At 49.8% G+C, this 15,424-nt stretch overlaps 1 protein-coding gene and 1 pseudogene across 2 annotated transcripts; both read left to right on the top strand.

Annotated features, from left to right (window-relative positions):
- ATOX1 (antioxidant 1 copper chaperone) lies at window positions 1-14,275 on the top strand. Its single transcript, XM_079917269.1, has 4 exons — window positions 1-156; window positions 6,469-6,544; window positions 10,819-10,988; window positions 14,120-14,275. Exons 1-3 carry the CDS (start codon window positions 151-153, stop codon window positions 10,941-10,943), a joined length of 207 nt encoding a protein of 68 aa, XP_079773395.1. The 5' UTR covers window positions 1-150; the 3' UTR covers window positions 10,944-10,988; window positions 14,120-14,275.
- Window positions 8,339-8,943, top strand: LOC307184021 (large ribosomal subunit protein uL15-like; annotated as a pseudogene). Its single transcript has one exon. The product of its transcript is annotated as a large ribosomal subunit protein uL15-like (transcript).
- Window positions 14,276-15,424: the final 1,149 nt, after the last annotated feature.

The following is a 15,424-nucleotide window of genomic DNA, read 5'->3' as shown; positions in this document are numbered from 1 at the left end:
CAGCTGCCAGCCCGCGGGACCGGAGTGGGCGGGGCCTGGGCCAGAGGGCGGCTCTCGCCCGCGTGCACACCCGGAAGCGCACCGGCGTCCGCTCTCAGAGCCGGGGGAAGCAGCGCCCTCGCTCCAGTGCCTGCAGCCAGCTCCTCAGTCATGCCGGTAAGTTGTCGCGCCGTCCCCGCCCCGCGCAGACCCGCGGCCTCCGGCTTGTGCTTCGGCTGCACCGCCTTTTGGCCAGCGGTCCCTCTTGAAGGGCACAGGCCGCGCCCGGAGCTGTCGCCCCTCTTCTCCCCTCCCCACCCAGCCCCCAGCTTCTTCGACCCTCCCGAAAATCGGATCCCAAGGGAGTTTTATCTGGCAGTCAGGCTTCAGAACATCGAAGCTGCAAGGCCTTCAAGCGATTACAAGCCTAAAGCTTCCCTGCAAAGACGAGGAAACTGAGACCCAGCGAGGGGCAGAGAGTCGCTGGAGGTCACACAGGGAGTCGGTGGCGATCCGGAACTGGGATAGCTAGTCCCTGCGTCTCCCACGTGGATGCCCCTTACCGCGGAGCTGGCCTGAAAGAGGGGCTTGGGGTGACTGTTACCTCCCGGACAGGACAGGAGTTTGGAGATCCGTGTTTGTCTTCCCTTCCTCTGCCCACTGTGTCTGAGTTTCAGGTCAGCGCTGGGCCACACTGAATGGAGACAGTGCTTTTAACCTTTTCTACAGGTCACTTTAGGAACCTGAACCCGTGAGCTACAGAGAGGTTCAGGGACCTGCCCAAAGTCGCCAGTTGCTCAGTGGCAGAGTCTGGGGAGGGATGGATGAACCGCTCACTCAGTCTTACCATCCAGTATACATGATAAGACTCAGGGCCTCATTCTGTAGGTAAAAGATTAAGGCCTTTTGCAGATAAAAACAAACAAACAAACATTAAAATCCCACTAATTTATTCAAGGTGGTGTTGGGAGATGGGTGCAGCCAGGATTAAGCCCCTTATCTTCGGGGGCCCAGTCTCTCCTGACCTCACCACATGATACATGTCCAACAAAAGTAGTCATACCGGCTTGGGAGGAAGCTCTGATCCCAGTTGCATCCCAGGGCTACTGGCTGGATTGGTGGTGGTTAGCACTTTCCCCCAGGGTGCCTGGTTTTCTGGCCTTGCTCCAAGTGGGTACACAGAGGTGTCCCACAGATGCCCTGTGTCCTAGCGGCCTAGCTTTGGGGAGCTGACAGGTGAGCCAGAGGCCTCCTGGGGTAGGCCACAAACATCTCAGGTGTCATTTCCCTTGGGTCTTGCCAGGTACCTTGAGACAAATCCTCAGATGACACAAAGTATGGACAAAGAACCTGAGAGAATCAGCCCCCCCAGCTGAGCAAATCTGCCTGTGGCAATGTCAGAGGACAGCATTAATCACTCTGGCACTGGGATGGCGGAGGCTGCCAACCTTTTGTGGGGGATGGCAGTGAGGGAAAGGCCAGCTTGAGGATGGCTCTATTCTGTGTTCACTTCTGGGAATTCTGACGAACAAAAGACCCACCAGAGTGGATGATCCAAATGAAGAGGGCACTTGGCCGTATACCACGGGATGAACAGCTGAAGGAGACTCACACCAAAACTGGAAAGGGATTGATGTGTCACCTGAGAGGTTTCTCGCACAAAACACTTGGAATCTCAGAAACCTCTTTGAAAAATCTGTGCCCTACCCCACCCCCCTTGCCAGCTGCGTGACCTCAGGCAAGCTGTTTTACCTCTTTGTGCCTTGATTTCAGTGTAAAATGGGGGTAAAAACTGACCTCACAGGGCTGTTGTTAGTAGTAACTGGAAAAATCCCAGTAAAATATGTAGCTCAGCCACTGACCTAGTCCCGAAGAAATGGTAGGTCTTGTGTAGACCTAGGACAAATTGGTAGAACTATAGGCAGGCAGGTTTCAACCAACAAGGACCACACTGGCTAAAAGTTTAGGCTTGGGTAGGTCTAGGCCCTGCTATTCACTAGCTGTGTCACTCAGAGTGAGTGACCTAACCTCATCTGTCAAGAAGGGATAATAGGGGCTTCCCTGGTGGCGCAGTGGTTGGGAGTCCGCCTGCCGATGCAGGGGACGCGGGTTCGTGCCCCGGTCTGGGAGGATCCCACATGCCGCGGAGTGGCTGGGCCCGTGAGCCATGGCCGCTGAGCCTGCGCGTCCGGAGCCTGTGCTCCGCAACGGGAGAGGCCACAACAGTGAGAGTCCCGCGTACCGCAAAAAAAAAAAAAAAAAGGGATAATAATAATGCCTACCTCATGGTGTTGTTGTGACGATTAAACGAGGACATGCATGCACAGTGCCTGGCACATAGTAGGCACTCTAATAATAGCAAATTCCCAATCATCAGGGTCTTCAAAAACTGAACGCCCCGGATATATGAGAAAGCATTTCGTCTCTGGGAGGGGTCTGGATAGTATGGCCCCGTTCCATTCCCACCCTTCCAGTTCTGAGATTCTGTTAAAGCATTGCACAGATGACTAGGCTTTTTCCTCTAAGTTACAGGACCCGTTTTGTAGGTGACAGAGCAGAGGCTCTGAGGGGCTGGGACTGTGCAAAGTCAAGCATTCGCTGGTGGGGCCGGCCTTGGGATTCTCTGTAAAGACAGGATTACTCTGCGCAGGAAGGAGACTTTCCACAACCCCATATTTACTTTTGCAACTCAGAGGTGGAGGAGGAGAGGACTGAATTGTAATGATTGCGCAACGGAAGCCGTCTGCTGGCTTCTGACCTCTGTACGGTGCAGGAGGGAAGGAGACCCGCTGTCTGTAGCCAACAACAGAAAGCTTTAGAGGTCTGTTGACTTCAAGTCCTCGGGCAGCAAAAACTTGGGTTCCTTCACAAGGTGTCCCCATCTCAGGTCTCCTGCTAAGAGTCATCATTGTGCGGGGGTGGCAGCCCCATTTGCTGGTCCAGAGCCAGCAAGGTGTCCCTGGAACCAGAAAAGCCTGGGTTCACGTCCCATCCTCAACGCATACCCACCACAGGACTGTGGGTGGCTTAGTTAACCCCTGGAACCTCAAGTTTTCTCCTACATGTAGTACAGTGACTAGCTCCCTTTCCAGGCTGGGTAAGGACTGAGATACTATATAAAGAGCATTTCACATAGTGGGCACTCATTAGATTTGGGTTTTATATTCGTCTTACAAACCCATTAAAGCTTTGGATGGGTGTACAGGTACCAACCACTGATGAATCTTGATTACCAGTTATTCTAGAGCAGGAGTCAGCAAACTTTTTCTTTTTTTTTTGCGGTACGCGGGCCTCTCACCGCTGTGGCCTCTCCCACTGTGGAGCACGGGCTCCGGACGCGCAGGCTCAGCGGCCATGGCTCACGGGCCCAGCCGCTCCGCGGCATGTGGGATCTTCCCGGACCGGGGCACGAACCCGTGTCCCCTGCATCGGCAGGCAGACTCTCAACCACTGCGCCACCAGGGAAGCCCAGCAAACTTTTTCTTAAAGGGCGAGATAGTGAATACCTAAGGCTCCATGAGCCATGTGGTCTGTTACAACTCCTCAACTCTGCCATTCTAGTGTGAAAGTAGATGAATGAGCTTAGCTGTGTTCCAGTAAAACTTTATAAAACCAGGTGGCAGGCAAGCTGTAGTTTGCCAGTTTGTGTGCTAGAGCAGCATCTCAAACTATAATGTGGGCAGGAATGCGCTGGGTGTCTTGTTAAAAATGAAGATTCTGGAAAAAAAGAAAAGACAAAAAAGGATTCTGATTCAGGAGGCCTGGGGTGGGACCTGAGAGTCTGCAGTCTGGCAAGCTCCTGGGTGATGCTGATACCGTTGTTCTGAGAACCACCCATTAAAGACAAGATGATGGAATCCTCCCTAGAAATCCTTATTTCCAGAATTTGCTGTGGTGGTTGCTGAACAGTCACACAATGAGCTGAAGGGATCAGAGGTGTTTAGAAAAAACGAAAGACTCACCATTTTCTTTAAGGCAGGTTTGGCAGATTTGGCCTCCATAAAATAGTGGTCTCCTGGTTGTGTCATGATGTTTGTAACGATGGTTATGTAATTCAGCACCGAGAAACCAAACTGCTTCACTCTTGGCCTCAGTTTCCCCTGTACAGCATGATGATAACCCAGACCCAAAGGTGGTTTGAGACTTGGAAAGAGCCTGAGAAGCCATTTAGACCAATGTTTCAGGTGTGTGGTCTCACCCCTCTGTTTCTCCTCGGTGGGTTAAAAATGGAGAGTCACAGGGCCCCCCCCAGAGCTACAGAGCTCACTGAGGCAGCTGCCTGCAGAGCTGCCCAGTCACCAGGTACCCCTGTGATTCTTCTGTGCACTGAGGCTGAGGAAACTGAATTGGCTAATGCCCTTTTGGTATAGATAAGTGGACTGGGGCCCCTAAGGGCAGGGATTTTGCCTGAGGTCTTCCAGCAAGACACAGTGCTGTGCCCAGAATTCCAATTGAGGTAAGAGATTTGAAAAGCTCCATGGAAAACGTAGCCATAGTTTTTTAAAGGGACAGAAAAAACGGAAGTGGAACAAAGTAATACTAATAATCTGATAGCTAACTTTTTCAAGAATTTTTTTCGCCGCGCCGAGTGGTTTGTGGCATGTTAGTTCCGTGGCCAGAGACTGAGCCTCGGCTCTCAGCAGTGACAGCACAGAGTCCTAACCACTGGACCGCCAGGGAATTCCCCCAATAGCCAACTTTTTACCCCAGTGGAACCTACTACTAGGCTCCAGTCTCTTTACCTAACATATGAATTAACTATTACTTCTGAGTAATTACCCCCAAAACTTAGTGGTTTGAGACAACAAATATTTATTAACTTATAGTTTCTGAGAGTCTGGAATCTAGAAGCAGATTAGCTGGTATTTCTGGCTCAGGGTCTCTAATGGAAGCTGCAGTGAAGATGTTGTCCAGGGCTGTGGTCCTCTGAAGGAGGATCTGCTTCCAAGTTGGCTCCCTCACACGGCTGTTGGCTGGAGGGCTCAGCTCTTCACCTCTATGTGCACCTCTCCATAGGGCTGCCAGAGGGTCCTTAGGACATGGCAGCCAGCTTCCTCCAGAGTGAAGGATCCCAGAGAGAGTAAGGCAGAAACCACAATGTCTTTTCTGCGTTAGCCTCCAAGGTCACCTAACGTCACTTCAGCCATATTCTACCGGACACACAGGCCAACCCTGAGACATTGTGGAATAGGACTACTCAAGGGCATAAATACCAGGAAGCAGAGATCACTGGGCCATCTTGCATGCTGGCTACCACACTTAAAATCTTGTGTTCATCCCATTCACCAGCCTGGAGAGGGACTTTCATCCCCATTTTGCAGATATAGAAACCAAGGCACAAAGGAGTTAAGTAACTTACTCATGGCCACACAGCTACTAAGTGCCAGAGCTGGGATCTGAAGCCAGGTCTCATTTCCAGAGATTTAAAATAAGGGAAGTATTGGTATAAGTAACCTTTGTTTGAAAGCAAAGGAAGGACCCAGGGTTGTTCAGCCAGCTGTGTCAAACATCCATTCACCCAACAAAATGTGTTAAGCCCCTGCTCTGTGCCAGGCGCTCCCTGTTCCAAGTATTGGGGATGCAGCAGTGAACGGAGCAAAGCCTCATCTTCTGGGAGCTTGCCTTCAGGCCCTTGGTTTGTTAGATATCCTGGAGACTGTAGGATGTTGAGCCCTCATGCAGAGTCCAGGAGCCTGGGTTCCCTTACTGGCCCAGATTCAGCTCACTGGGAGCCCAGGCAAATCCTCTCCCTTCCCAGGATTCAGGTGCTGCCTCTGAAGCACTTGGATGGCAGCAGTGGTCTCCATATTTCAGAGTCACCAGGGAAGCTTATTGACCATAATACATGCCTCAGCCCTCTGGCTTGCTGACCAGAGCCTATAGTTTTTGTTTGTTTGTTTGTTTTTATACAGCAGGTTCTTATTGGTTATCCATTTTATACATATTAGTGTACATACGTCAATCCCGATCTCCCAATTCATCCCACGCTCGCCACCTCCCGCTTTCTCCCCTTGGAACCTATAGTTTTTGTAAGCTCCCAGGTGAGTCTAATGCAGAGAGTGAGCTTTTAATGCGTAATTAAGACCACCAGATCAGCACTGTTCAGAGCATGGGGCCCACCCACATTAGAGTTATTAGTGATCCTGAGACAACCCCATAGCTGAAGAATCAGGGCTTTGAAGATGAGACTAGAAACCAACATCTTAAACTACCTTCCCAGGTGATTCTTCTCGCGTGTCCCAGACGCCGCTAAAGGGTTTCGAGGGATCCTGTCCTTTAACGCAACCACCTGTGAGATATAGAAACCCCTAGGTACTGTACGGTTTAAGAGAGTGGGGCTCAGAGAGCGGGGCTCCCTCAGGCTCCTGGGGAGTGTGATGAAAGCCGGATCTTGCCTTTTTCTCTGCCCTGCGTCTTGGCTCCCGAGTGGGCCTGCGTGCTAGCGGGGACTTGGCTTATGGACTTGGCTCATGGTCTCCTTTGTTTCAGAAGCACGAGTTCTCCGTGGACATGACCTGTGAAGGCTGCTCTAATGCAGTCACTCGGGTCCTCAACAAGCTGGGAGGTGAGTGTGTGGCCCTCGGATGGGGGTGGGGAGACAGATACACTTATATTAAATGCATGTAGGCATGGAACGGGAGAAACTTGAGTTTAAGCTGCTAACAGTAACACCAAAACATATTGCGTACTTAGCATATGCCAAGTACTCTGCTTCGTGGCTTCCGTGGATCACATCATTTAATCCTCACCGTGACCATTTCAGGTAGCTGCTTTGACCATCTCCATTTCAAGCAGGAGGGAACTGAAGTTCAGAGAGGTTAAGTAACCTGTTGGGATCACACAGCCAGTAGTGGCAGAGCTGGGATTTGGCCACGTGGAGCCCTGGCAGTACTACTTAGTATGTTGGTAACCACATTCATCTCCAGTGTGATAACTTTTGTTATGTGACACGTTTGAGTGTCATTTTCTATTAAGATTTTTAGAAGCTGTAACATTTTAAGAAATAAACTTTGGATCAGTCCTGTGCAGAACTCCTAAAGCACCTCTTCTGGGTGTATTTAGAAAACCATTAATCTCCTCCAGTCCCCTCAATTCTCATCTGGGGAAACGGAGGCCCAGAGGGGGCTGGGGTCTGGTCCTGGGGCTCCATGAAGTCATGACAGAGCTGTGGTCAGAGTTGTGGTAGTGCTGGGGCAGTCAGTCTTTTCACCCTGGATAATAGTAACACCCAGTTTTCAACGGGCTTTCATGTGGATGTCATCTCGTCAGCACTTGACACCGTCCTCTGAGCTGTACTTTCCGTCTGTGGAATGGGGATGTTGACACCAGGCCCCAGGAGGGGAAGTGACTTGCCCAGTGTCCCACAGTGAGTCCATGGCTGGTTTCTAGACTGTAAACTGGAATCTGAACTGTAAAAGAATCTGAAACAGTGAAAAGAACCCGGCTGCTGACTTGCCATGTGACCTTGGCCTCCTCTCCCGGGGCCTGGCTTTCCCCAGCTACGGTATGGGAAAGTCAGCCTCTCAGCTTTGCTGTGGATGCTTTAACAGTATAACTCTGCTCACAACCCCTTCTATGCAAGCACCAGCTCTGCATGAAGTGAGGGAGGGCCTGCTTTCACTCTTGCTGGCTCCAGGACACCTGTCCAGGAACCTGGGCTACCAGAAACACAGCTTGAAATCCACTGGGTCAGATGATGCCAGAGTGTCTTCCAGCTCTGTGATGCCACCAGAATATTTGCTCCAAAGAGGAGGGAGACACTTCTGAACCAAAAGACAAAACCCAGAGTGCAGCCAGGATACATTGCCCTCTCCCTGGTATCCATTAGGTACAGAGTCAGAGGTTAGGACTAAATCCCGTGCCGTGTGCTTTTTCAGGCCCCTTCACTGGCACCTGAGGATCTGCCTTTGAGCTTGGGCAGGTATCTCTCCCTCTTTCACTACTGTCCCCACTTGGGGTGGCCGCTTAAGAAGGGTCAGAAGGGTTTTCTGAGCTAGTCGGGGCCACAGATGAGCAGTGCTGGGCCTGAGGAATCACAGAGCAGTGGCATACTTGAACTGGAGAGCCCACAGGGGCTGGCTGACCCCAACTCCTTCATGTACCGATGGGGAACCTGAGGCCTGTGATAGGCAGGACTCAGCCAGTCAGTAGTGAAGCCAGGCCTGGGATTCTCCCTCTGTTGTTTCAAGAAGACCCATTTGTACCTATTCCCCTATGCCACCGAGGGGCTTCAAATGGGCACAGCCCTTTAGGAGGGCAGTTTTGCAAAACCTATGAATATTTAAAGTGTGCTAGGCCCCTGTGCTCAATAGCCCACGAGACTTTGCAGAGGCCTTCCTCTTTTATCTCGGCCGCCAACATGCCATCTGGACTAAGGAAGACCCGGAAACTTAGGGGCCACCTGCGCCATGGCTGCATCATCAAACACTGGAAGCACCCGGGAGGCCACAGTAATGCTGGTGGCATGCATCACCACAGGATCAACTTTGACAGATATCACGCAGGATACTTTGGGAAAGTTGGTATTAGGCGTTACCCCTTAACGAGGAACTAGAGCTTCTGCCCAGCCGTCAACCTTGATAAACTGTGGACCTTGGTCAGCGAGCAGACACGGGTAAATGCTGCCAAGAACAAGACTGGAGCTGCTCCTGTCACTGATGTGGTGCGATTGGGTTACTGCAAAGTTCTGGGGGAGGGGAAGCTCCCAAAGCAGCCTGTCATCGGGAAGTCCAAATTCTTCAGCAGAAGAGCTGAGGAGAAGATGAAGGGTGCGGGTGGGGCTTGTGTCCTGGCAGCTTGAAGCTACATGGTGGGAGATTCATTAAATCAGGGGTCCCCGACACCATGCCCTCCCCAGCCCAGCCCAGCGAACAGCGGGCGAGTGTGCGAAGCTTCATCTGCCGCTCCCCATTGCTCTCCCCATCACCCTCCCCATTGCCACTCCCCATCGCCGCTCCCCATCTCCCTCCCCATCATCGCTCCCCATCACTGCTCCCCATCGCCCTCCCCATCGCCCCTCCCCATCGCCGCTCCCCATCACCCTCCCCATCGCCCTCCCCATCGCCGCTCCCCATCGCCCTCCCCATTGCCGCTCCCCATCGCCCTCCCCATCGCCCCTCCTCATCGCCGCTCCCCATTGCCCTCCCCATCGCCACTCCCCATCTCCCTCCCCATCGTCGCTCCCCATCACTGCTCCTCATCGCCCTCCCCATCGCCTGAAAAACTGTCTTGCATAAAACCGGCCCCTGGTGCCAAAAAGGTTGGGGACCGCTGCATTAAAGGATAACAAGTGCTTTCCTCGTCTGGTGTGAGAGTAGGTTCTTTGGCACTTCTACCTCCCTACCTGTACCGAAACCCACCTAACGGGTTCTAGGAGTTAGGGAATGAAGACCTGGGCTCCTTTGCCAGCTCCCCTCAGAGTATGGAAGACATGGCACCAACACTTAGAATGAGGCCTTGGCTGGTTACCTAATTTGAGGCTTCTCACTTTGAAAGTGAGAATGCTACCTGTTGATAATGGACATATCGTTGAAAAGCCTATTGCCATTTTATGCTCTGAATTTATAAATGAGTCAGAGAATGTGCCCTTAACTGTTCCATGGGACTCAAGAGGGGAAAACTCATGATCTTTACCACATTTTGCTGAGTCACGTTGGAAAGATGGGTCAGTGGTAGGATAGAAGTGGTTCTTTGGAACTTACTTCCTCAGTCTAAGGTTCTTCCACCTGGCTTCCTCATCTCAGACCAAACCATTCTGGTCATAATCAGAATGTTGGAATGGGGCCCAACAATCTGAATTTTAAACACACCAGGGCTTTTTTTTAATCAGAGTGGTTCGGATTCTAGAAAGCAGTTGTCAGGACTTATGGGTCCCTGTGCATAGGAGTCTTAATGTTCAACGAAATACATCATGAAATGCTAATGAAAAAAATAAAAAGTGTGCCAGTCTGTTGCCCCACAATTTCCATTCTATGAATTCATGGTATAGAAATATTTCCACAAGTTTTATAAGATACGTTGAAGTATGTTTACATTGTTGTGATCATAGTGAGAGATTGGAGGCAACCTCAGTGTCCTTCAGAGGGGGACTGAGTAGATGGATGGTACATCCACACTATGGGATATGGAGTAGCTGTTAAAAAAGAATGAAGTCTGTATGCACTGAGATGGCAAGATATCCTGGACATTGGAAAGTGACATATAGCAAGACCTGTTTACAGAGTATGATGCCACTTTGGGGAATTACTTTTCATTTGTCCATCAGGGAGAAACACTGGATAGGGGCCCTATTGTTCAGTGATCCTTAGAGGTAGGAAGTAGTAGGGGCCTTACAGTTTCAAATTTTATTCAGAAATGCTTGCCTTTTTTCTTTTTAAATGGTGTGTCTGGGGACTTCCCTGGCAGTCCAATGGTTAAGACTCCGCACTTCCACTGCAGGGGGGCACGGGTTCAATCCCTGGTAGGGAAATTAAGATCCCACATGCCGCGGTGGCGCGGCCAAAAAAGAAAAAAAGTGTGTCCGTATTACTTTTGCAATTAAGAAAAAAAAATTTTTAAAGCCCCCATCTAGAGCAGGGATGGGCAAACTACAGCCCCTGGGCCCAATCCAGCCCACAGCCTGTTTTTGCACAGCTGACAATGGTTTTTACATTTTTACAGGGTTGTAAAAACAATATACAGAAGACTATGCAGCCCACAGTTCCTAAAACATGTGCTCTCTGGCCCTTTTCAGGAGAAGTGTGCCAATCCTTGGTCTAGAGGAGAAGGGAAGGGTGGTGGTCAATAACTCAGGAGCCTGACTGGGAACGTCTCTGTCCCCCCTCACCCCCCTTCCTGCAGGAGTTCAATTTGACATTGACCTGCCCAACAAGAAGGTCTGCGTTGACTCTGAGCACAGCGTGGACACTCTGCTGGAGACCCTGGGGAAAACAGGAAAGGCCGTTTCCTACCTCGGCCCCAAGTAGCGAGGGCCTGGGCCCCCAGCCTGCAGGATGGACCAAAGTGGGCAGGTGGGTGAGGCCCCGACACTGCAACAAAATATGTCTCTACCGGATGCAAATCACAAGCTCAGGGACTCCTTCCAGCCCCCTGTGAGTAGACAGAGCACTTCGTGATGTCTCCCAGGGTCCCCTCTATGACTTCAGGGTACATTTCATGATCAGCAGGGTTTAAGTTTAAGCATATGGCCCTGAGCAGTGTGTCTTTTGCTTTGATAACTTAACGGTCCCATCAGAGGTGACACCTACGCCCTGAGCCTTGTGGTCCAGTGCACTGACCAGGTGAGTTAGTTCACCTTGGCCTCTGTCCCCACTTGGAACTGTTCTCAGCTGCCTGAGCATGCCCTCTGCCCAGACTTGTGCAAAGACAATACTGTGGTCAATCTGGTAGTTTCTTAAAACCTACCATATGACCCAGCCATTCCTTTGCCAGGTATTTACCCAAGAGAAATGGAAAGCACTGTCCATATGAAGACTTGTAAATACTGAGAGCAGCTTTACTTGTAATAGCCAAAAGCTGGAAACAACCCGATGTCCATCACTAGATGAATAGATAAACAAATTGTGGTATAGCCGTAGAATTGAATACTATTGTCCATGCAACAACTGCAATGAATCTCACATACTGTATGATATCATTTATATAAAGTTCTGAAAAATGCAAACGAACCTATAGCGACCAAAGCAGATCCGTGATTGCTTGATGATGTGGGGTGGCGAGGAGAGGCAGGAGGAGACTTTGGGGTTGGAAATGTTCATTATCTTGAGTGTGGTGAGGGTATGTGGGTGTATTCAATTGATAAGTCACAGATCATCACATCGTGCACTTAAAATATGTCTACGTATAGCATGTCAGTTACACCCCCAATAAAGCTGTTAAAGGTGAAAAACACAACACAACACAAACAAAAAACAGCAGCGTGTTTAAGCTGGATGTTCCCTTTGATTTTATGTAATCCAGAAAGGAGGCTAGTGACACTGTGCCAGCACCCTTCACTGCGGAACCAGGGCAGACTTTAGTCATCCATCCAGCATTCCTTCCCTCCGTGCCTAGCCACAGTCTCAAAATCCTTCACAGCACAGCCCTCCTAGCAGTCACTGGCCCCGTAGTGCCTCTCATGCCCTTCATGCGTGTATTACAACGATCGCCACATCCCTGATGTCGGTCAGTGCTCTCACTGTAATTAAGGAAAATGAGGCCTGGAGAGGGGAAGTGACTTGACCAAAGCCCCACACAGGTGAGTGCCAGGGGCAGGCTGAGAATCAGGCATCCAACTACAACTGACTGCTGGGCCATGGCAGTGAACTTCAGCTGCAGCCTCCTTCCTAAAGGTGTGCGTTGGAATCTGAGCCGTGGCAGTGTCCTGTGTATCTGGTGACATCATGTGCAAATCGTGAGATGTCAGAGGTGTCTGTCTTCGTCATCCCCTTCCTGCCCATGGATGAACCATGTTCAGGAATGAGCCCAGGATGAATAATCAGTATTCTAGGAGTCTAGTTTTTAGCTCTGCCCTCATTTCACATTCTGACAGTGGACACTTCTCTTTCATTCCTGAGACTTAGTCCTCCCTCCTGTAAAATGGGGCTATAACCTCTGCCCTGCTTTCCTGCCTTGTGGAGGTTACTGTGAAATCCCTCTGAATATGAAGGATGATCCTTAAAGGGAGGGTAACGTTTCTACCATACCAGTGTTCATCACATGGTTCCTGCATCCCTAGGGTTTTGGGGGGAGGGTGGGTGGGTGGGACCCTAGGCCCCTCCATGTATCCCAAGTAGCCCTGTTTTATATTGGGCCTCCGTGTAAGACTGTGTTTATAAAAGTCTCTGTGACAAGGAGGGATGGAGGGAGGGAAGAGAAAAAAACTTCCTCAGCTGGCTACACACGTGGGGGAGCCCCAGTGTAGACACTTTGAATTGGAAACTCCCGACCTGAGCATGTGAATTTTGTTTGACTAAAAAAGCAATACCTACCTTTTGTAAACCATGTGTAGCTTAATGTGTATTTTTCTCATAGTAGGCTCTTTTTTTTATTGAGATGAAATTCACATGACATGCAATTAACCATTTTAAAGTGTACCATTCATTGGCCTTTAGTGTATTCACAATGTTGTACATCCACCACCTCTCTCTAGTTTCAAAACTTTCATCACCCTAGAAAAACTCCCTGTACCCATTTAGGCTGTCCCCACTGCCTCCTCTCTCCATCCCCTGGCAACCACCAATCCGCTTTCTGCCCCCTGGACTCACCTGCCCTGGATATTTCCATATAAAAGGAATCATACGTTATGTGACCTTTTGTGTCTGGCTTCTTTCACTTAGCATAATGTTTTCAGGATTCACCCAAGCTTAGCATGTATCAGTACTTCATTCCTTTCTATGGCTGGATAGTTCTCATAGTAGTTTTAATTAATTAATTTTAGCTTTTTTATTATAGGAAGTGTCGAACCTATGCAAGTAGGGTAGTAAAATGAATCTCCACGTACCCATCACCCAGATCCAATGATCATCAAGTCACTGCCATCATTTCATCCATGGCCCGCTCTCTCCACCCCCATATTCACAGCAAATTCAGGCATCATATAATTTCATCTGCACATCTGTCAGTAACCATGTGTAGTATGAAAAGGCTCCTGGAGATTGATATGCATGGCACTGGGTGAGAATCACTGACCAGGTAAGCTTTTACCCCACACACCAGGCAGCATCTGTCTCTGAGTCTGTTTTAAGAGGCTGCCCAGTGACGGATTTGAAGCCAGGTTCAGGAACCAGAGATAGAACGTTTATTGTTCTGAAGTTTCCTTGATCGTCTGGCTGTCGGCAGATTTGTTTGCTCGTGATTTTTTTTGTTGCCCTCCTGGTATAAGTTGAAACAGGACAGGGAAGGTGCCCCAGCAGCCCTGGGAGTTCCCCAGAAGAGGGCCTCGGCGGTGACCGGCTTAGCAAGATCAATGGGTTCTGGTCAAGACTGCCAAGAGGCAGTCTTGGTAGAAGCAGCATGCAGGGCTGGACATGCTGCTCCAGCACCTGGGTTTCCCACCTCACCTGGTACAACTGCCTCTTAGTGAACCTTTACTGCTTTTGTAATGTCTCCACGTGCCCAGCAGATGGCGCCTGTGTTCCACCTCACTTCTCTTCTCTTCCAGGATGCTGAGCCAGCTCCTGCCTTCCAGACAGATCTAGGACCTGACAATCCTGCTCAGCGATGGTAGTTCCTGCGGAGACCCTCACTTGCCCTGCTCTTCTATAGCTCCCTTCCAATAAAGTCAAGTCGATTTTGCTGGAGATATTGTCTCTTGCCTGGTCTTGATGTCACTTGCTTACGTGCTGTGCTGTGCTGCTCACATGTTGCTCTGAAGGAGATAAGTGCAGTGCTTGCTTGGGTTGGAGTTCTAAGAGCTCCCAACTGGGCGAAAGAGGTCCGATGGATTCTGAGTCTTTGCTGTGTGAGCTTTTGCAAGTCACTTCCCCTCTCTGGGCCTCACTTTTCCTATAAGTGAAGGTATTGGATCAGGTGGGTGATCCTCTTTCTTTTCACTACTTTCTTAGACTCTGTATTGTGAAAAACTTTTGTCTGTCAAGTGAATCGCATTTAAGGGAGGTAAAATTGTATGGCAGTTAGAATAATGAGAAGAGGCAGCGAAGACAGACTGCCTGGGATAGAGTCCAAGCTCCATACCTCCCAGCTGGGCCACGTAACCTCTTGGTGTCCGCAAGCATAAAATGTAACAGCATCTCCTGCAAGTGGTGGTTGTAGGGATTAAATGAGGGGACTCATGTAAGTCGCTTAGATAGTGCTTGTCAGTTAGTAATCACTGAGTGAACATTCTCTATTCACATACATTTTTGTGTGTATTTAATTAATCAAAGATCTGTAGAAATGGCAGTTAGAATTCCAGTCAGCCTAAAAGTTAGTGCCTTACAGAGTTGATGCAATTAGATCAAAACAAAGGGAAATGTTTTAGTTTGTACAGCTTTACTTATTTTTTAAAAATATTTCTTTAAGGGCATCCCTGGTGGCACAGTGGTTGAGAGTCCGCCTGCCGATGCAGGGGACACAGGTTCGTGCCCTGGTCCGGGGGGATCCCACATGCCGCGGAGCGGCTGGGCCCGTGAGCCATGGCCGCTGAGCCTGCGCGTCCGGAGCCTGTGCTCCGCAATGGGAGAGGCCACAACAGTGAGAGGCCCGTGTATGCAAAAAAAAAAAAAAAAAAATTTCTTTAAGCCAGCAGCTCTCAAACTGTTTCATCCCAGGACTCTTTTACACTCTTAAAAATTACTGAGTATCTCAAAGAGCTTATGGTTATGCGGGTTATGCCATAACAGAAATTAAAACAGGAATTTCTGAAACACAAGAATACGCAAGCATATATCCCATTAGCCATCAGGGCGAGATGAGGTCCTTGCACAGCACTTAGATTCTGGAAACTTCACTGCATGATTGTAAGAAA

The sequence above is a fragment of the Stenella coeruleoalba genome (genome assembly GCF_951394435.1).
Source record: "Stenella coeruleoalba genome assembly, chromosome: 3".
NCBI classification, from domain to species: domain Eukaryota; kingdom Metazoa; phylum Chordata; class Mammalia; order Artiodactyla; family Delphinidae; genus Stenella; species Stenella coeruleoalba.
Note: the sequence above shows the minus strand (reverse complement) of the source record. Positions and strands in the feature narration are given on the sequence as shown.

Bases quoted from the DNA above. Each gene is read 5' to 3' on its own strand.
- ATOX1 (XM_079917269.1), top strand. The intron at 6,545-10,818 runs GTGAGTGTGTGG...CCCTTCCTGCAG, and splicing joins GGTCCTCAACAAGCTGGGAG to GAGTTCAATTTGACATTGAC.